The following is a 20,850-nucleotide window of genomic DNA, read 5'->3' on the forward strand; positions in this document are numbered from 1 at the left end:
AAGTAATCAAGCGATGGCGTGAAGAAGGACATTTGTATTATTGGAGAATCGGCTCTGATGTCATGTTTCTGTTTAGTATTTCAAAATTTTCTTTCTTCCAGTTGCAAAGACAAACCTCTTACCCTGCTGGTCTTAATTTTTGGCTCATAGATGATGCAGGCATCCTTCCTCCTCCTCCTTGGATACAGGGAAAATTATTACCTTTTTCCACTTCATAACTCCACAAACACATTCTGCTCGTAAAGTTCCTCAACTCCAGGTTTTATTGAACATTCAGACCGAACAGCATGGCTTTAAAACAAAAAATCAAAAAGGCTTTGTGAGATTTTTTGTTGCTGGTGAGACAATAAAACTGTGATCCTGGAAGTCTGGTTGGGGAACAACAGACGGTTTGAAGAGATGTCAGGTTCCAAAGCTCTGCAGAGGTTGAGAAAAAAGTTGATGATTTTTAACACATGCATGCAACAGGTGCATGCATGTGAACGTCTTATCTCGTCTTTGGTTGTGACAGCGCTGAGATCCTTACTGCCATCATGTTTTATCTTCTTCTCGACCGCGTGAGCAAAGCTGAGCTATAATTCCCTCGGCAGGAGGCCAGAGCTACTTGTCTTTTTCCCCCTGCAGCTTGTCCTCCTCCCTCTAACACCTCGCTGCCGTGGTTAGTCCGTGTTGGCGTGGCAGACGCTGATGAGATGTAATCACAACGGAGAGGCTCGACCGCCCTGTTTGAGCTCATCTGGTCAGGAACGCGATGCAGCATCAGGGTGTCGCCACAGGTGTTGCTTGTGACGAGTGGCACTTGTTCAGACGTGAATCCGGGGGGTGTGGGAGGGGGGTGAAGAAAACGTTGTGCTGATACTCCTGTTTTCCTGCAGCCTCATCTCTTTTGCAAACGTCCAGGCCGAGCCATTAAAGTCGGGAGGTGTGAGTCAGGAGCAGAGCAGCAAACATCTGGGAATTCATTTGGAACAAGGAGAAAATTGCGTGCATTTGTCACAATAAAGCGTATCTCGAAAGCCGCTTCAGTAACTTATTGAACTTTATTTACATTCTTTTATTCTTCCTTTGTCGCCTGTAAAAGGAAAAAGGTGCAAAAGATGAGTTTTTATTATTATTTAGAGATAAAGATGCTGCAGCTGAATGGATCTGAGTTACTGTAGTATATAAATATTTAACCGCGCTTAAATATTTAACAGCTCTGCTGCTCGGGAAAAGTCTTGCTGTTGCTTCTACCATTTATAGACGGAATATTTTTGCAAACTAATCTGCGAATTGAGTCATTCATTTTTGTAGCCCTGCATATTTCACAAGCATTAAATCGTTGCCGGAGCTGCCTTGATGTAAACAGGATGATTCGGATGTAGTTCGCTCCAGAATGAGGCAGCATTTCGGAGGAAGTGAGTCTTGTGAAAGGATCTTTCACATTTCACATTGGCTGCTGCCTCATCCCCGCCGGAAACACGGGACGGTTTGAGCCGCGCCCCTCCGGAGCGACGAGGTCAAATACAGTTTCGTCGATGTGTGTGTGTGTGTGTGTGTGTGTGTACGTTTGAATACACTTCTTTCGAGGTGGCGCGGGCGCATGATGCCCAAGAGGGTTTCCACAATGGGAGGGAAACGTGCACACACTCCTCAGGGTGCAAAAGGAGATGAGTGTGTGCAGCCTTTCATTTAATAGAAGGCCATCAGTGAGTCACTGCCCTGAAGCTTACTGGTCCATGTTTAATACTCCATAATGGTTTAACTGGATGTGAACGCTGATGGACGCTTCAGTTCATCCACAGATGGTTTAAAATAGCATTATTTTTCACTGATACCCGAACCGGTGTGATTTGGACACCTGAGTTTCACCTTACCCCCTCTGTATTTTTTTTCACCAGAGAACCATGAGCACTGTGGAGGAGGAGCCGGATCACATGATACCATGAAGACAAGCCTGCAGGTCCTGCGCTGCCAGCTGCTGAGTGAGTAGACCCGACAAGGGAGGCGTCCACAGGGCATCCGGGGTCGGCCGGCCGGTGACCCGGAACGCACAGTCGGCATCTCAGATCTGTCCTTAAAAAGAGATCAACACCTTTTTCCTTTATTTATTTATTTATTTATTTTGACAGCACTTTCAGGCATCGCACATCTGAGGTCGTCACGACGTCCTTTTCATTCATTTCTGTGTTATTAAATTTCAGACGTTTCTTGGAGTAGTTTGACATTTTAGCAAAAAGGGTTGAGTCACTTTTCTTACAGGTTGTAAGTTAAGAAGATTGGAACCAGTTTTGTATTTTTCTGTTATACGAATATATATATATACAGTATGAAGCCACAGCTGAAATGCAGGTGCTTTGTGCTACTCAATAGCTCATAAATAACACATCAGTAGCACGTAGCACAAGATGTTAATTAAAACATCATTTACATGCAGTTTGGTGGCATTCAGAGGCCCGAGCTGAATGGATTCCTCTGCTCTTTCTTCATGCCGTTGGTAGCAGCTTTATATTTATGACCGTGAGGCGTGAGAGTCGTATCCATCTTCGCATGTGACCCGCCCGTCCCGCCTGAATGAACTTTTTTCATTCTGTTACCCGTTGCTGCTGTCTCTCCTCAGCTGTAATAGTTATAGCCTCTGTGCTGCTTTAAATTCCGAAGACAGGATCCCGGCTCTGGGAGTGGGTGTACGAAGCCCCCGGCAGGCTACCAGCTTAGAATATCAAATGAACACGGAACACGGGGGTCAGTCTGGGACCCAACAAGTTTTTTGACTGTTGGCTGAACAGCCTGACGATATCAGGGATGCAGCAACCCCACCGAGATCCACCTCAGGGCAACGCAGCCGACATCTGTAGGCGGACGAATCCTGCTTCAATTGGGTTCAAGTCGGACCGGACCGTTGCGAGCTGCAGCAGAGGAGGATCATGGGTAGAACTTTAATCTGGGTAGCTTGAGTCAAGGCTATGGACTCGCTTGTATTTCAAGCTTCTTCTTTTACTTTCAGTCACTTCAATCCAGCATTTGAAAGCTTAACATGTCTGGTGCAGGTGCAGCCTGAAGGGGTCCTGGTGTGCGGACCCACCTGAAATCCCTACTGGGGGGGTTTCTCATCTCTCTGTCATTTGGACCGGCTGAGATGTGCCTCTTCTTCCTCGGGCTGCAGGAGCTGGTCGCTGTGCTGCAGGCATATGGAGGTGGACGATAAGAAATCGCTCCAGACATCAGAGCAGGAGGAGTTGTTCTGTTGTCCTCCTGTCAGCTTTTTGTGCTGGTTTTCCTCCTTTTCGTACTTGTACAATTTGTTCGGTATCTGTAACTTCAGGCCTGCAATTTGGTGTTCTCCTCAGATTCCATTCAGCTTCCTGTTTAGCGTTTCTCCTTCCTGTGAGATCACTTTCCGCTGTCACGGCGACTGCAGCTAAATCATTATTCCAGTAAACAGCGCAAAGAACTCTTTGTTGTTCTTGTTTTTAACATTCTCCCTCCGCCTGAGTCTCAGATAAACACGACTCTTTTCAAAGCCGCTCTAACCTGGAAAACAATTACCGCGGCGCTCAAACAGGAAGCCATTATCCTGTTACCAAAGCTTCCCCCTCTTATCTCGGGGCTCGCATCTGAGGCTCCCGCCCCGCTCCTCATCGGCCCCCCGCCCATGTGAAGCCCTCCACCTCCACCGGGACGGTTCTAGCGGTGCACAGGATGTACCCTATCTGTCTGTACCCCCCGACCTCATGGGACAGACGCTTTGCCCAGGATGGTAGACAAACACACCCAAGAGTGAAGCAGCGGAATTTGCACTATTTATACACCAGGATGTTTCTACATTCCCACATGAGGAAACTCTTATGTCCAACTTATGGAGGCTCTGTCGGATAAACAGACTTGCTGTTCTTATTAGTCGCAGGGGAAGTCATTTTTAGTTGTCGTAGTAACACATGACATCCCATTATCAACATCTCTCAACACGAAAATGAAAGTAAATCGGTTTGTGTCCTGATTTTTGTTGATTCTGTTATCTATTATAAATGTTTTCTGATATTTGGACTAGTCGTAGTCGTGTTAGTGGATCTGGTGGTGCGTCGAGGTCGGTCCAATCCGACGGCGGTCTTTCTGTCCAGGTGAGGTAACCTCATCTCCCCGCCGGCTCGTCGGACAGCTTTCCCTTCCTGGATAAAAGCGTCTGTCTGCACGCCAAAACTTAACTCCCTTCGGCATAACTCCTCATTTAAAACTTATGATTCCTTGATGTCGACTTTTTACCCTCACCAACGACACGTGGATTCATTTTGTTTCCGCTGGCCGAGCCACGGCGATGTCGGGACGACGTGACGAAGGTTCATTGGTATTCCGATGAGCGTGGGAGATTAAGAACTTCTCCGTTTGCCCCGAGGGATTTCGGGGGGAATCCCAGAGAGGTTTGTCTGTTAGCGTGGAGCGGTTGCTATTAGCATAAAGACGGCTGTGATGCGGGGGATCGGCCAGGTGGTGAGGAGGACATCTTTAATGTTCCGTTATGGGTCAATGCCCCTGGGGCTTCTAAAGCAGCACTTCAACATGTTTATCCCTCTGGAAAGGGGGCTCATCTGCATTTTACATCTCATTCTTTATTTCGCGATGCTGATTCTGTCGTGATGCTGCAGCGTCATTCATTTTAACACGTGACTTCAGCCGGATTCCCATTGGACACCTTATTTCTGACACATTCTGCTCCCTCATCTTGGTTCTTTCAGGCTGTGTGACGAAGAAAGAAGGATCTGCAGCTGGATGAATCCTCAATGGTCTTATTGATGAATGATTGCTGCAGCTCCTATTTTTGGTGCTGCTGTAGCGCCTCTTGGGTTTTAGCAGCTGTCTGCCGATGACGTGACACAACCGGCCTCCAACGTTTGCTTGGTAGGCAGATTGTTTGAGTCACATCACATGTCCCCTGAAAAAAAAAAAAAAGAAAAGATAAATATCCCTGCATTCATGAGGATTAATCATGCAGCCAGACGACTGTACGTGCACTGATATCCTGCATGCTGTGCGCTATGATTGATTAGATTGATAGAATCATGACGCATGAGCCTCGAGATAATTTATGATTAGGTCCGTTTCCAAAATGTAAAGCAGATTATCAGCAGGACAGATTTTTTTTAAAAATTCCTCCAGAATAAATTCAGATTGGAGGACAGCCGCTCGGCCCCTCACGCCCTGACATTGAGACTAGACGTGAACGACCGGCGGGACAAAGGCGGTGTTGGATCAGCGAGCAGGAACCTGCTTTACCACATGATTTATTGATGCCCCCCGATGGCATCAATGGTGGAGCACCGTAACGGATGTCACCAGCTTCCCATGCATTCCAAAGAGCCCTAATTCAGCAGCTCTCATTGCATTAATTCCCCCCTCCCTCCATATATCTATAGCTCAGGAAACGGATGGCAGGTTGGCGGCGGTTGTCAAATGTATGGGGGTGTAATCTCACAATCATTTCACGTGGTTGTTGTCAGTCTCCGTGATGTTATAGCGTGTGGCTGTGGGATCGAGATAGTGAAGGCAACAGGTTGGTGTGAGTGATAACGGTGTCATCCAGGGGTGTGGGGGTTAGCATTGAAATATATTCAATCTAATTAAAGCCCAATACGCCTACTGAATTTTAATATTGAGAGAAATTTTGATATTTTTCTATAGATTATGTTAGAATTAGTCGATTTATAGAAAAATGAATGGATTTTTCAGGCCAGATTGGAGACTTTAGAGCTCATGGTGTTGCCCGCCGGTCGTCAGTCGCCCGCCTTTGTCACCCTCCAATCCCATAAACCACAAAACAGAAGCACCACGCTTCTATTTAACTGTCACCATTGAAATTTAGCGCAACAATTTTGCTGTTCTTGTCGTCTCCTGACCAATAGTGCTCGTTCTTCGCCCTCTTTGTGTCGGCGTGATGGGAGATGGATCAGGATGAAAACAGCCACCAGGCACGATGGTTCAAAGATCCTGCTGAGTAGACAGTTTTTTTCTTAATTGGAAAAGCTCTTCCTATATTTTTCCATTCCTCCCACCTTATTTCCCCTTTAGTGTCCCCTTTTTGCTCCTCGATTCAATACGTCTAATCCAACCTTTATGCTTTTGTCGGTGTCTTATCACTGATGAAACACCCACACCCCACCCACTCTCACTCCAGCTGCACCTTTGGCCTCCTCTTCCCAGATTTCCCCACCCCTACCCGACCTCGCCATTCTTCCTCTTTTCTATCTGGGTTTTCAGATATTCCTCCCGGCGCCCTCAATAATGGATGTCCATAAAGCTCGCCTGCTTCTGGAGGCTTTTCAATCACCTGTCTGGTTAATTCTCTGGGTCTTTGTGGAGGTGGGGCTGGGTTCTGTCTTTCTTTACACTCTCACTCCATCAGCCAGATGCACAACCGTCGTGACAAATTACACCCACATGGCCGACTGCTGCTGTGTGTGTTTATTAAGAAATGAAAACGCCACAGCAAAAGGACACTGTGTGTGGTCATTACAGCTCACCAAAATGAGCGGTTTTCACCATTATAGTGGAAAGAGTCCCCCCTCCTGCATGTTAGATGTGATCTTTAATAAAATATGATGTCACTAAACTGTAAAGAATATTAACCTCCATGCAGATCAGGGTGAAACCGCCGGATTCTGATCTCCTGGCGTCATCAGGAGAGGTTTTTGTCAGTGTTTAGTTTCTAAAGGGAATCGTCTGGGCGTTTCATGTTTAATTCAGGAGAAACTGAGTGTTGGGTTGCCAGATTGTGACATCCAGGTTTGGGTAACAATCCAGTCACCCATGCCAGATAGAGGACTTCTAACATCACCGCTCTTAAGTGACCTCTATCTTTTTCTTCTCCTTTTTCCAGGAATTTAAATTCAGATTCACTCATCCTGGGATGCATCTTGAGATCTTATTAATGATTTAATTCTGTTCAGTTTTGGATTCAGATTTTTTTTCTTAGAGGGTTTTTTTTCCTAGTGAATAATTTCCTCTAAATCTCTCTGAATGTGACCACAGTTCTCCTGATGGACAATAACCTCAAAACCGAAGCTTTTGACACGTTTTGTCTTCCGTTCCCTCGTCTTGAGGATCATCTGAGGAGAGACGGGCGGTCATAAATCTGAGTTATCTCCGCAGATCGCGGTCTGGAGTGGGGTCTGTGGATTAGAGACGTGATGGGCTCGGGTAATGGAAGATGGTCCTGGACCCTCTCTGCGGCGCGTCTGTATGATTGAGTATGGAGGAACATGATTAATGATTCCGAGGCCAGGATTAAAGAGTCGGGGGTTCGGGTCTCGGCTGTGGTTTGATTTAACTCCTCATCTGAACAAAGAGAACAGACGAAGGAGGAGATTCCAAAACAAAACGGAGATTATTGATATCGAGTGTTTGCTGACTGCTTTCTTTTCTCACCTCCTCTTCTTTCTCTATATCTTCTGCCCTTTTCCTAAAAGGAAGCCGGGTTTCCATAGTTACTACGGCAGCAGCATGTTTAAGCGATCGCCACAACGTGATAAATTTGTGTATCAGGGATTGACAATATTGCACACGTCTAGCATCGTGTTTCCAAAAGCACAACTCTCCTTTGTCGTCCAACAATATTCAAAACACAGCGGCGAGCCACGTTGTAGCACAAGGTGAGATATTTCTTTGTCACCAATCATCTCACACACACACATACTGAGGTTTAATTTCAGTCGCTCCCACACACACACACACACACACACACACACACACACACACACACACACACACAGTCCCATTTTGGATAACAAAATGGGACTGATGTTCCCCCCACGAATGCACTTTTACGTCATTTTCGGTTTTATAAAATGTAATTATTGTGTTTCTCTCTTTGCAGGTGTTCTAGCATTCCTAGCACTATCAGCAGGACTGGTCTCATCAGCACAGGAGCTGTACTTCACCCAGACATCCCGGGGTCCTGTCTCCATGGCGACCTCTCGCAGCAGCCCCCCATCTAGCCCCCATCCTCGCTCCCAGGACTGGCATCCTGAAGGTTCCAGCAGCGGCGACTGGTCATCCACGCGAGGCGCTCGGCCCTCGAACATCATCCTCCCTGCTGTCGCCCCCCATCCCTCGGACTCGCTGTACTCCACCCAAATTTCCAGCCTGGGTGGAGATACTGTCACCCCAAACACTGTGAGCACTGAGGGTCTGGGGAACCCGGCCCTGGAGCTGAACTCCAACACTGTAGACCAAGGCCATTTGCACAAACTGGTCAGGGTACCTCAAGTTCCTGCCCCGCTTCTTGCCACTGTTACCCGGGATAGTGAGAATCTGGCGTCCCCCAGCACAGCAGTCCTAAATATAGATGTAGATTCTACTGCCAGGGGGGCTCCGGGCCCCCAGGCTCTTATGTCCGGCTCTGGATCAGCACACACTGAGCCTCTGAAGCTGAGCGTGGAGGAACCCACTGACCCCGGCCTCCCGCCCCTTTCCCCCTGGGGAGCAGGATCTGCCCTCAGCCTGAAACTCAGGGAGCACGCTCGGGGTCCGCTGCACCATTCCATCACCCTGAGGGAGGTGCACGCAGTGAACGAGACCCCCACCGCTGAACTGGAGGTGGAGGCAGGGGTGTCGTCTGTCACCCCGGTGGACGGCCCGCCATCGAATCAGACGTCCGTCGCGTCCTCGCCAACGCCGTCCACCGGGCCCAGCCTCGCCACGCAGAATCCAACATCCACCCCAGACAACCACACCGCCCCCAATGAAACCACCACAGATGGGGGGCACGATCAGGTCGTCCTCGGTAATGGCACAGACAATGCCCCTCTGGGGTACGGGTCGGGGAACGTGACGGCGTACGGCGGGCTGCTCTCCAACGGCTCCGTGGAGGAGGTGTCTGCTCAGAGGAATGGCCTGGAGCCCCCCTCCACAGCCGGCGGGAACTTCCTGAACACCCAGGACCCGTGGACGCCCGGCAACAGCTCAGGCCCCACTGTGGAATCGCCGCCGTCCCGCATGACCATCTGCCTGAGCAGGATGGACATCGTGTGGATCGTGCTCGCCATCAGCGTCACCGTGTCCACATGTTGTAAGTCACCTTAGAGCGCGAAAAAACATTACCATCTAGGTTGGATGACCCCGAGTTGAAACCCGGTAATTTAGCTTAGCTTAGCATAAAAAAAAGTGGAGACATAGGTAAGCGGCTAGCTCCGTTTGAAAGCAGAAAAATCCAGGAAAAAAACAACAACATAAAATGCAAAAAAGTTTCTCATCTGAACATTGATTTACTCTTTGGCAGAAGTGCTGCTCCCATTTCCTTGTTTTAATGCTAAAATGAACTTAATGGCTGTTAGACTGACAGCCGGTCTTTCTCTCCGGGGGTGGGAAAAGGCGAAGCATTTCACTGGAGATGACAGCCGAGTGATGTCGTAATAAAATGTTAGAATTTCCTCATTTCATATATGGTTTTCTCGGCGATGTCACTCATTTAAAAGTGCCTTTTTAAATTAAATAGAAGAGATTGGTAAAATAAGAGCAAGGCAGGGGAAGTGTTTTCATCCAGCTTTACGATTCCTCCTCAGGCCAGACACTTTTCTTGGTTTGTTAGAGGAGAAAAGATTTCTTCGTCTTTCATGATTAACTATTCTTTCATGTTTCCTGAGGGGTTGTTGTTGTTTTTTTAATTGGGAGGAAATCTTTCATTTTTTTGTGTAGCACAAAATTATTAAAAGCCACAATTTCTTTATCCAGTAGACAATTTTAATAGTTTTCCTAGTTGGATTTTTATTGTAATCCAAGCATCTTATATCATCTGTAAACCTTTCAGGGTCGACCTGAGCAGCCACTAAAGGTGATTTTCTACCTGTTCTTCTTTTTTTTTTACCTCCTTGTTTGTTTTTATCCTAGCTGTGCTTTTGACGGTCTGCTGTATGAGGAGGAAGAAGAAGTCTTCGAATCAGGAGAACAACCTCAGCTACTGGAACAACGCCATCACCATGGATTATTTCAGCAGGCACGCCGTGGAGCTGCCCAGAGAGATACACACTCTGGAGAGCGAGGTACGACCTACCGGCACGACTGATGAAAGTCAGTCGGCCTCAGGGCCTGCAGATGTGAACGCCATCACGAATTTAGTAAAGAAGTTACACAAATTAATAAAATTTGTGAAATTCTATGTTTTTGTTATGAACACTTAGAAAATTGTGCAATATTTGGCTGATAGTTGGTCAAATGTTTTCATGCAGCTGCTGTGAAAATGTTATTTCAAAAATCCATCCAACACCCTGGTGATTAATCATTAATCTCTCAAAATATCTGGATTTATGTCCTGTGCACTCATTCCCAGCGTTTATATGTTTTTCGGGCTGTTGGAGTTTATTCAATGTTAAATTAAAATTCACATAACACTGCCTGTCTTAAGTCAAGGACTTTTATTTTGAAATGCCTTTGTCCATCTATTGTTTATTTCTTAAAGTTATATTTGGGTTCTATAATAGTGACAACATGACTCGCTGTAATTCTTTCACGTTTTAGTAATTTGTGACGTTTTAGTGATTAAAGCGCCATCTGATGGCCGTTTTACCACATTACACGTTATAATTTTCAAATTGCTGTTGCATCTGCAGTCCTTTTCTTTCCCTCCTCATTTTGGATGACCATTGCTGTGTTCTCTTTGCATGTTTTGGCCACCTTCACCCTCACAACCACTTCACCGTGTCCCATTTCTTTCACTCCTCTTCCTCTGCTCATTTTGCATCCCTTGTGCCGCGTCAGGAGAGGCCAGCTGAGGTTGGCTCATGTGTTGGATGCCTTTGGTGACTCCCAGGTGTCGTGTTCATCTGAATATGTATCCCTGTAGAGAAACTTCCTTGCAGCTGTAGACAAACGTAGAAATGATCATGAACCCAAAAAATGAAGTCGTTTTCTTGATTTGATTGTCCCTGTGCTCATTAAATAGCCTGGTTCCTGTTGTAAAGTCATTTTATTTTTCATCCTCCCTCCTGCAGCACTGCCTTATTACTGCTGACTCACCTTCACCAACCATTTCCACGTCCCTCCCTTTTGTGCCTCCACTCATGAAGCTTGTTCATCTTTCTCTCCTCCTCCTTTTCGTATCAAACTTCTCAGTTTGCCGGCCCATTAAAAATCCTGGGGTGCCACAAGCCCATATTTATTCCCTTTGCTTCTGCCTGCTCATTGCTTATAGAAGGACTTAGATAGAGTAGACTGCAGCGTGAGCCCTAATGGCGCTTTGCCTCATCGGTCAGCCTTTGCTAACACACTTTATTTGTGCTTTTGCAGGACTATGACACCTGTCTCCCCCCGAATGGAGACTACAGCGGCAGCAGCATGGTGCTGGTGAACCCCTTCTGCCAGGAGACCCTCTTCATCAACAGAGACAAAGCGTCGGCCATCTAGAGACAGAAAAAGAAAACCACTGTCAGATCCGCCTCCTCTTCCCCCTCCCTGCTGTTGTCTATTTTATACATGTGGTAAATATTCAGAGACTTTGACTTTATACTGTACATGACAAACCTAAAGAACAGAGAGAAGAGTGATGGAAAGAATCACTATTTACTAAGAGAATGCACCCGCATATTTTTCTGATGTACATTTTCTACAAATGGCTTAATTGTGATAAAGGGTTTTTATTGTCTTTATAAAATACAGAGTATTTGTGGTTTCGTTTCACGGCGGTGACTCGATGACGGCGGTGAGTGTCGCCACATGAAACCTGCTTGAGAAAGAGAGGAAAGTGATGTAAAGATGTTAAAGATGCTGTCTGCGATTTTATTTTAAAATAAATCCCAAAATACTTATAGCCTGTTGAACTTGAATATAGCACCTATGAATTTGGTTGGGGGGAAACACAGATTTATTGATCGTGAAATCAGGGCCCATGTTTATCAAAATTACACTTTTGCTGTTGCTAAAAGTGATTGAGACCTGTAAAGCAAGTGAGCAGCCAATCAGAGACATGGATTTATTCGACCTATGATAAAACTTCTTATATGTTACAGTTATATTTATTTTAAGAGTTGGTAGAGAGTAAGAAAATGCTGGCAGAAAGAGGATGTTAGACTTCATGGCTCAAAGTGATGATACCGCTGCTCCAAATATGTGAGATATTTAAATCAGGTCAGATATGTTATCAACATGTCAACTTGGAGATAATTTGTTTATGTGTGTTCACCCCCGTGTTTCTGCTGCTCATAAAAGGCCAAGAAAGCAGCCATTGCAAGCGTAAAGTATTTTTAATCCTTACAATCTGAATAAAACTGTTTAAAAAAATGGAATGTGCAGCAAGAAAGAAATCTTACAGCTGGTAGATTAATAAAATCTGATAATAAGGGGATCGTAACAAAAGAGGAATTAGGTAGGTGGGATAGGACCGATGTATGAGAATTGCTAAAATCAAGAACTAGTTTTATTTTCATTGTTTTCATTTCAGAAACACTTTTAGGCCAAAAGAAATTGTGATTAAATAGATTTTGTTTGTATTTTTACTTTAAGCTGGGTCCAAAATTCGACCTTTAGCCCCTTGATAAATGCCGGCCCAGATTTTAATGGTGGAGTCAAGCAGAATATTATAACGGACTTGAAAAGATTTTCCCCCTCGTGTCACCAGCTTCTCTAAAGAGGGACCACATAGATGTCTTAATTCCTTCTGTTGGCCCTTTATATATCTCTGTGTGTGTGTGTGTGTGTGTGTGTGTGTGTGTGTGTGTGTGTGTGTGTGTGTGTGTGTGTGTGTGTGTGTGTGTGTGTGTGTGTGTGTGTGTGTGTGCTTTGAGTTGACTGTTGGACTGTGCAGTAAAGTGTGGAGGCTGCCCCTTAACCAAATATCACTGTTACTTTCAGTCAGACAACACTGTGTGTCGCCTGCAGCTCCGTTTTACCTGTTCCTCTGTGTACGTCCGTTTGTGCATTTGTACGTTGGTCTGTCTGTTTGTCGCTTGTCTGCTTTGTGGAGTGGCTGCTGGTAATATCCCAGTTCAAGAGAGAACTTCTCAGCGCTGTAGAACCAATCTTAGAACCAATCTTGCTACTGTAAACGTCCCTCTCCGTAAATACCGGCTGTCCATCACTGCACTCATCTCTGCCAGGAGGTTGAATGATTGTTTATTCACCACTGAGATACATAATGTCATGCTGAATATTTACAGTGTGCACACAGAGAGGCCGTTTAATGCAAAAAGCGTGCTGGATTTTTTTTTTTCCAAATCTGTGGTCCTTCTATCATCTGTTTGCATTGTTGCAAATTTCTTCAATAATCAGCGCTGCCTGCCTCTCGTCGCTTTAAGGTATTCTGCATTGTGAAATGTTCTGAAATCACTGATTCAAAAAGTGATGACAGATGCCGAATGACGGTGAAACACATTGGTATTTCCTGCATCGGGTGCTCACAGCTGGGCTTCTTATTTTGCACGCTCAAAAGTGGATATTTTACAAAACGTTCAGTGGCACAGTGGTGCAGTGTTCAACATTATGTATTTTTTGTACTGTAGCATACACTGTACTTTTTACTGCTGAGCAATAAAAGAAGGAAAAAAGACTTCACTGTTTTGTTATTCTCATCTATCCTCTTTAAAACAAATTCAAAACAGGATTTTGTCATAATGTCAAACCACGTCACTACAACAAAGCAGTGTTGACAGGCTGGCCAAACGCAGTGCATCAATTCATGCAGTGTGCTGGAATTTTCTCATTGTGTTCTGGGGCTGCATCTGGTCAAATGATCAGCAGCTTTTTTGTAACATGACATCAGTTCAATAATTGTTTACAAGCCTGCTTTACTGCTGAGGACTGGTTTAATTGGATTTGAGTTTTACTAAGAGCTGAAAGCTGGCTTTTATCTGCCAAAAGTGATGTCTTTGTGCCCATACTTGAAATTCTTTATATGTTGTTTGGGACATTTTGTCTGAGCAGACTTTCCAGAACCATTGTAGATCATTTTTTCCTGTCTCAAACAAAAAACAGAATTTTAGAGGATATTATCAGTAAAGTTAAAACTTATGATTCCCCCTGAAATATTGTGAGGAACTGCATTGAGGTATTCTCCCCTCTTAGGTCTTAAAATGCATGTAAAAAAAAAAAAAAGATTGACAAAACTGAAATAAGGTAAGTCAAGATGAAGATGAGACTTTGATTCACACACGAGTACATATAAATATAAACAAACCGTAAAAGCAGTAATGACTAAAAACCTTAACTCAGGTTTAAAATTTCACAATGATACATAATGGTGTGTTTTAACCATTAATAAAGTATTTGTTATTTTCAAATGGATGATCCCGATGACTGTAACTGTGATGTAACTGATTAGTTAAATACTGATATATTCCATCGATCTGTTATTTGAAAATGTAAAATTCTCTAATATTTCCTATCATTTGTCATTTACTTTTATTGTGCATTGAATTTTATTCTACATTCGAATAAATAAGTGGTTGTTTTGTAGCTGTAAGAAAAAGTGTTCCTTTCAAGATCAAAAACAACAATTTTAATATTTTAAAATAATTTAAATTAAATGAAGACAATTTCATCCCGAATTTAAAATCTGTTAAAATTAAAAATACGATGTAAACTAGTAATAAATAAAATCGGGAAAAAAAATATGAATGACGTAGAGCTTTCCTACTACTTCCGGGTGAACGTCGAAATTCTTCCGGGTTTCGGTACAGATTTGCCAAATATCCCGTGCATGGCATGGTTGACAGCGCATCCAGCGATTCAGCCAGGGGTCTGAGGGAGGAGATCTTTATGATCCTATAACAGACGTTAAATCGTCAAATTTAAAACAAATTCTTTCTTTTCTTATCGCCGGAACAGCTGTTCTCGTCATCCGAGAGCACATTTTTACATTTGTCATTGCTCGGTTAAGCTAGCCAAACTAGTTAACGTTGCTCTTTGAAAATGGCGGATGTTCCCACAGAGAAGAGTCTGGACGATTTCTTTGCCAAGCGGGATAAAAAGAAGAAGAAAGAGAAAGGGAAGGGCAAGGAGCCCGCCACGTCTGTTATGGTCAAAAAGACCAAAAGAGAGAAGGAGAAATCGACAAAAAACGAAAATCAAGACACACAAATTGAAAAGGTAACTACTCTAACTTTTTACCTATGCGTTTTTATCAGATGCCGGTATCAAATTGAGCATTTCTTCATCATTTTTTACCCTACTTAGAGCAAACTAATTTCCTACAATATTGCGCTTGAATTACGAGGCATCATTTTGGATGCTAACGGCTGTATTAAATGACACGGTGATAGGAAACGCCGGTTGCTAGCTAACATAGCATATGGTTTCTCATGGCACACGTTGTGACGAGCCAAGAACCATGACCGATACCCGCTTTTTGGAGGGTGCTAACAACATTTGCTTCCTTCTTGTGTCGGAATGTGACTTCATGTGACACTTTTGTGCCTCATTTTCCTGCAAAATCTTAACGTTTAGTCATTGGCCTTGTGTTCGCATGGGGAAGCTGTCAGTCCTTCCTCTGACCGGTGGCTGTCCAACTAGGCCGAGCCGCCATTTGTCCACGGGTTGGGTCTACTGCCCTTTAACTGCAAGCGACATTAAGATGTGTGTGACTGTTCGATCGTAGGACATGTGCTCAGTCATCTTGTTCCAGTGGTGGGTGACGCTGGCCCGGATGGATGCGACCTGTGTTAACATTTCGTGAAACGTTCTGGAGTCTGCAGATGTGTTTTTTTTTTTCTTACTTAAATTGCATTTTCAGTTAAATCAACAATCTCCAAATAAAAATGACATCAAGATTTGACTCTAATGTGTTTTGGCTTCGTGTGTCTTCCTCCCCAGGAGGATGAGGAGTGGAAAGAGTTTGAGCAGAAAGAAGTGGATTACAGCGGGCTGCGGCTCCAGGCTTTACAGATAAGGTACTGAATAGTTCCTGGGTTGTTATCACAATAGTTGCTGGGTTGTTGTGACGTAAACAAGTCAAGGCTGTGACTTGTTTACGTCACAACCTTGATGCCCTCAAGTGGGATGACGATAAGACCTTGTCCCTCATTAAAATTCAATGTAATGTAACCTTTGCTGAACTGCACATTGTCTTCAATTATAAGTGGAAGTTAACCAAATTTATCAAGTTTTGTTCCTGACCTGTGATAGTGTCATTACTTTTTTTAATATGCACATTTATCAGAATTAGTTTAAAAATGTATTCTAGATGGTTGTGAAGCTACAACTTGCTCTCTTAAGTGAAAAAAGTAGATCGACTAATTTCATGAAAGCCCCACATGACTCATCATGTTTTCATCTTTGCTTGACTGCCTTCTGCACGTTTGCAGTGACGAGAAAGAGGAAGAGGAGTATGAAAAGGAAGAGGTTGGTGAGGACGGCGAGATAATTCTGGTCAGCACGGACAAAGTGTCGGGGCCTTGGAACAAATCTGGCGCTGCTCCTGTTGCTGCTCCACCCGTGGGTGAGTAAAGAAACTGAGCTGATGGTGGGATTGTGGACAAGCAGGTCTGACTGGTTTTAGGTCATTTCACATGTGATGACCTTTGTTTTGGTGTTCTGATGTTGTCCATCCCTCACTAGTAGTAGTTTACTGGAATCAGTGATTTTCCAGCATCTGGAACACACACAAAATAAAGGATTTACCCCTCTGAGGAAATTTATTTCTGTCATTTTTGTATTAGCAGAGGAAGTTGAGGTGCCTGAGTCAAAGCCTCCTGGGGTATATCGCCCCCCGGGGGCTCGGCTGTCCACTGTCAAACGATCGCACAACCAGGGGCCTCCTGAAATCTACAGCGATGCACAATTCCCCTCTCTACTGGCCACGGCCAAGCACGTGGAGACACGCAAGTAAGCAGGATTTCACACAGTGCAACCGAAACGTCGACATTTCGTCGCAATCGACTGAAGTAAAACCTGTGTTTGTCTTCCAGGGACAGGGAAATGGAGAAGACTTTCGAGGTTGTGAAACACAAGACCCGCGGGAGAGAGGAGGGTAGCGGTGCTTCTATGCAGCAGTTGCAGCTTGACAACCAGTACGCCATCCTGGGGGATAAGTAAAGCCGCTCCCCTCCCCCCAGTCACTTGGCCCCTTCAGCATGGTTTGGCCCGGCCCCCTCGAAGGAAGATCGCAGTCCTGACAAATGCTCATGCCGCCACCATCTCCACACTGGTTACATAGCATCATACACACGAGCCCTCATACACGACGACACCACTTGAGCACATGCAGCGATAATCCCTCCGAAGAAATCAGTCACACACTTCACACATGTTTGGCGGGCGAAACTGAAGGACTGCATCTGAAGGGGCTGCTGAAGGAGGGAATAATTGAAAAGGAATTAGCAAAACACACCCTAACGTACAACACCGCCGCAGCGACAGAGACAACATAGCTGCCCCTTTGTGGGTTGTACTCGGAGCAGCAGTTGTGTGGCGCGTCTTTTCTCTGGACTTCAACTTGCTTCGATGACGCCACAGAGGATCAAAGACGACTTCAGGCAAGATGATTTTACAAACTTCTGTGAAAGTGTCTATTTTTTTTTTTTTGCAAGATCCTTATAACCCAATCGCACATGATATTTGGAGTTTTTTTTTTTAACATTGCGATTGGAGGCTTCTTGAGTGGCGATACTACCTCGGCAGTATAGCTGGTGGTGACAGTGTGGACTTTTTTTTCTTTTTCTTCTCTTGCTTTGGTGATGAAGGTGACCAACATCAAACGCCTCCACCTACAGTGGGGCCATGAGGCTCTTTCACTTGTTTTTTTTCTTCTTTCCTTTATCCTCATGGTGATGACACTCTGCATAGATCTATGGACAAGATGCGATAGGTAGTGGTCCTCGTTTTAAATTTCTATATAAAGTGGCCTTACTAATAGGAACTGCTGTGTCATCTGAAGAGAACTGAGCTTGTCGTCTCACAGGCTGCTGCTTTCGTCTGGATCTCCAATCTGACAGACAACATCTGCATACAAATGGATTTTAAAAAATCCTTCTGTTTAAGAATGCTGTCACTTGCCTGATGATTACAGATACTATTTTTCTTATCAACCGTTTGATTTTTGCCGCCCTTGTTTTATTTTCTGCTCAGCAAAAGAGAAATTTCAATTTCTTTCTTATCCTAAACCGTTGTTTTTGGTTGCAAATGCTTTATTGTGGTTGGACACCAGGTGATGTTACATTATCAAGAAAAGTGATGGTAAATCACTTAAAAGTTGTTTGTAGAGGTTGTTTGGCCCAATAGAGCTCCCATACATCTCCAATTTGTGATGAAGTGGTGCAATTCAACCCCAGTTTTAACACCCTCTCTTTTTTAATCCAGGCTGTTCTTTCTAAGCAAACATTCTGGGTCACCCCCCTCACTGCAGTCGATGTAACTTCATGTCCAGACAGTTACAGCAACTTAGTCTATAAAAACAAACTCCCCAGAGCCACCTACCAAACAGAGGTGTGTTCGATTATAGTCAGATATTTTTTACTACAAGCTTAGTTTTGATCAGAGGTGAATTAAAAACTGGATTTGTGTTCTTTGTTTGTCCTTTCCATAAAAGAGACCGGGCAGCGATGATTCCTGCTGGGACACTTTTGGGTGGATGATATTTGTCATGAAAAAAGAAGAGCCTAACACAAATAAAGTGATCCTTGTGGATTGTCTCTTGTCTGAGTTTTTAAACGCTTGTAATTGTCTCCATTCAGGAACTGTTCATTTGTCAATTTAACTCTTCTAGTAATCTACTTGTCTTTCTATAATCTCTATTTTGTTGAAGTACTAAAGATAGCTCATGTTGTTCATATAAAATAAAAAAACTATAAAAGTCCAAAATAGGATAGTTTCATATTAGAAACATTTACAAAACCAAACAGCAAAAAAAAGAAAAAGAATGAAGCAACTTCAGATGAGTGCCAGGAGGAGGGGAAAGATGAAGTGATGGAAATACTCAAGGATTCCGTTGGGAGTGAAATTTACTTTTCATTTAAGAAACTGATTCCTTGTATTTTTTGTGCTTGATGTTTAAATCAATGGCAGAAGATCTTATATGTAGAAAACTGGAACTGACATTAAATCTTGTACTGCGAGATCTCGCAAAGATGGACCTTTTTTTTTTTCTTTCTCTCCATGTCATCTAAGGGGCTCTACAAATAAAAACTTTCTATCCAATCATATTTCGGCAAACTAGTGTCAGGTTCTATGAAAACTGCCAGAGCCTTCAGACGTGAAGGTTCCGCCCACTGTCAGTGATTGGACACAGCCCGTTCAGTTACAGCGCTTGGACCAATCATCTCGCGAGATCTCAGGGCCTTCGAACCGGGTCTAGGTAGAAGCCTTTACGACACTGACACCTGCTGGTGAAAAGGAGTCGTTGCAGGGGAACGTGACTGACAGCGTTGCTCCTCGGACACACGACTCCGATGGTTTGTGGCGTAAACCTAACTTGCTACCTCAAAATTAACTTTCTAGGTTTGAGGTACACTGATTGGATAAGCTCTTCCGGCAGCCTGATGATGTCATTTTGCGACACATCGAACCTGAACCAGGACATTCGCCGGCCACCCACGATTAGTGACGTCTGAATGGCGTCCCATCGGGCTTCGAACCGTCATCATTGATGACGTGTTGTTACTGTACGTCAGGTGGAGGGAACAAAGCAAACACTTCACCTTTAAATTAAAAATGACGTGTGTGGTTTATTATTTTCTACTGTGTGAGCAACAGAGCCTGAAAATAAGTTTATTAAAAATTAAATTATGTTCCCGGACTTGAGATCTCTTTCTGGTTGGATCCATTGTTTAAGTAATTACGAAGCAAACTGTCAGCAATCGGAACGCTAATGTGATCAATTCAAGGGATACGGACACGATTGGCAGCGCAATGCGCTGTTTCATCCATTTTAACGCATCTTGGAGCGGCCGGTGTTTCAGATCACCCACTGACCACTAAACGGTCTCACCTGGTGCAGGGAGCGCCAGTGTCTCACCTGGTGAAGGGAGCGCCAGTGTCTCACCTGGTGAAGGGAGCGCCAGTGTCTCACCTGGTGAAGGGAGCGCCAGTGTCTCACCTGGTGTTTCGGCGCACTTGTGTGCCAAACTCACAGCGTTTGTCCATGTTTGAAGCAGTGCTTCACATGGGAACGCCCACCGTGTCCGGGGCGTTTATTGGACATTGGACATGGATAAATTGGACATCACTACTAGGAAGCTGAGCTGTCCGTCTGTAGACCTCCATCGTGGCCCGAGCGGCAGTCAGGCTGCAACAAACATGACCATCGATCAGTGAATCAATCGGTGAATCAATCGATGAATCAATCGATGAATCAATCGATGAATCAATCGGTGAATCAACCGGTGAATCAATCGATGAATCAATCGGTGAATGAATCGGTGAATAATTCAGTGAATAGATTATCGAATCGATCGGTAAATTTCAGGAAGTTGTGGGCTGGCCCTCTGGCTTCCCCCCACACACACGCCCACTTATTCTGCTCTGATTGGAGTAGTAATTCACGTTATTTCCGATTATTTACTTGAATCGAGTTTTTAATATAATTATTTCTTAAAATCATTTCGTTTACAGAGATGTTGATTATCAATTAAAGAACGGTTATTTATTGTCTGCATTTTACATGAAACCACTGCGGATGATTTATTATTAGACCACAGCCGCCCTGGCCTCATTAACGATTATCGAGCAAATGAAGGCCGGTCCGTGAAAATGTTGTCTTCGATGAAACCGCTCCGTGGCGCAAAAAAAGGCCACTGGATTAGTTCCAACAATGCGCCTGGATATCTCACTGCTATCATGAAGGTGAAGTAAAGCTTAGAGAGAAAGCGGGCTGCCGCCAGGCGCCGGTCAGCTGGGGGCCACAGCTTCTTCAGGTCTGTAGGTAATAGCAGCAGCAAAGGTAGGATTGAGTGTTTGGGA

The 20,850-nt window shown here is 44.4% G+C and overlaps 2 protein-coding genes across 5 annotated transcripts in view; both read left to right on the forward strand.

Moving 5' to 3' along the window:
- Nucleotides 1-13,507, forward strand: part of tmem108 (transmembrane protein 108) — a 29,739-nt gene extending 16,232 nt beyond the window's left edge. The window contains exons 2-5 of one of the 3 annotated variants that reach the window (XM_068343844.1): nt 1,881-1,964; nt 7,847-9,040; nt 9,859-10,010; nt 10,726-10,990. In XM_068343844.1, coding sequence (XP_068199945.1) covers nt 1,925-1,964; nt 7,847-9,040; nt 9,859-10,010; nt 10,726-10,770 — 1,431 coding nt within the window. In that variant the 5' untranslated portion in view covers nt 1,881-1,924 and the 3' untranslated portion in view covers nt 10,771-10,990. Of the gene's footprint in view, nt 1-1,880; nt 1,965-2,109; nt 7,623-7,846; nt 9,041-9,858; nt 10,011-10,725; nt 10,991-11,253 lie in introns of those variants that run through there. The other 2 variants (XM_068343843.1, XM_068343845.1) reach the window with 2 other exon arrangements.
- A 1,130-nt stretch (nt 13,508-14,637) lies between these two features.
- On the forward strand, nt 14,638-18,577 carry cdv3 (carnitine deficiency-associated gene expressed in ventricle 3). 2 transcript variants are annotated; one of them, XM_068343919.1, is made up of 5 exons: nt 14,638-15,045; nt 15,769-15,845; nt 16,260-16,393; nt 16,614-16,779; nt 16,863-18,577. In XM_068343919.1, exons 1-5 carry the CDS (start codon nt 14,869-14,871, stop codon nt 16,987-16,989), a joined length of 681 nt encoding a protein of 226 aa, XP_068200020.1. In that variant the 5' UTR covers nt 14,638-14,868; the 3' UTR covers nt 16,990-18,577. The 2 variants fall into 2 exon arrangements, with proteins under 2 accessions (XP_068200020.1, XP_068200021.1); XM_068343920.1 differs by having other exon boundaries at nt 16,617-16,779.
- Nucleotides 18,578-20,850: the final 2,273 nt, after the last annotated feature.

The sequence above is a fragment of the Antennarius striatus genome, chromosome 20 (assembly GCF_040054535.1).
Source record: "Antennarius striatus isolate MH-2024 chromosome 20, ASM4005453v1, whole genome shotgun sequence".
NCBI classification, from domain to species: Eukaryota; Metazoa; Chordata; class Actinopteri; order Lophiiformes; family Antennariidae; genus Antennarius; species Antennarius striatus.

Bases quoted from the DNA above. Each gene is read 5' to 3' on its own strand.
- cdv3 (XM_068343919.1), top strand. From the start codon at position 14,869: ATGGCGGATGTTCCCACAGAGAAGAGTCTGGACGATTTCTTTGCCAAG. The intron at 15,046-15,768 runs GTAACTACTCTA...CTTCCTCCCCAG, and splicing joins AAGACACACAAATTGAAAAG to GAGGATGAGGAGTGGAAAGA. The intron at 16,394-16,613 runs GTGAGTAAAGAA...TTTTTGTATTAG, and splicing joins TGTTGCTGCTCCACCCGTGG to CAGAGGAAGTTGAGGTGCCT.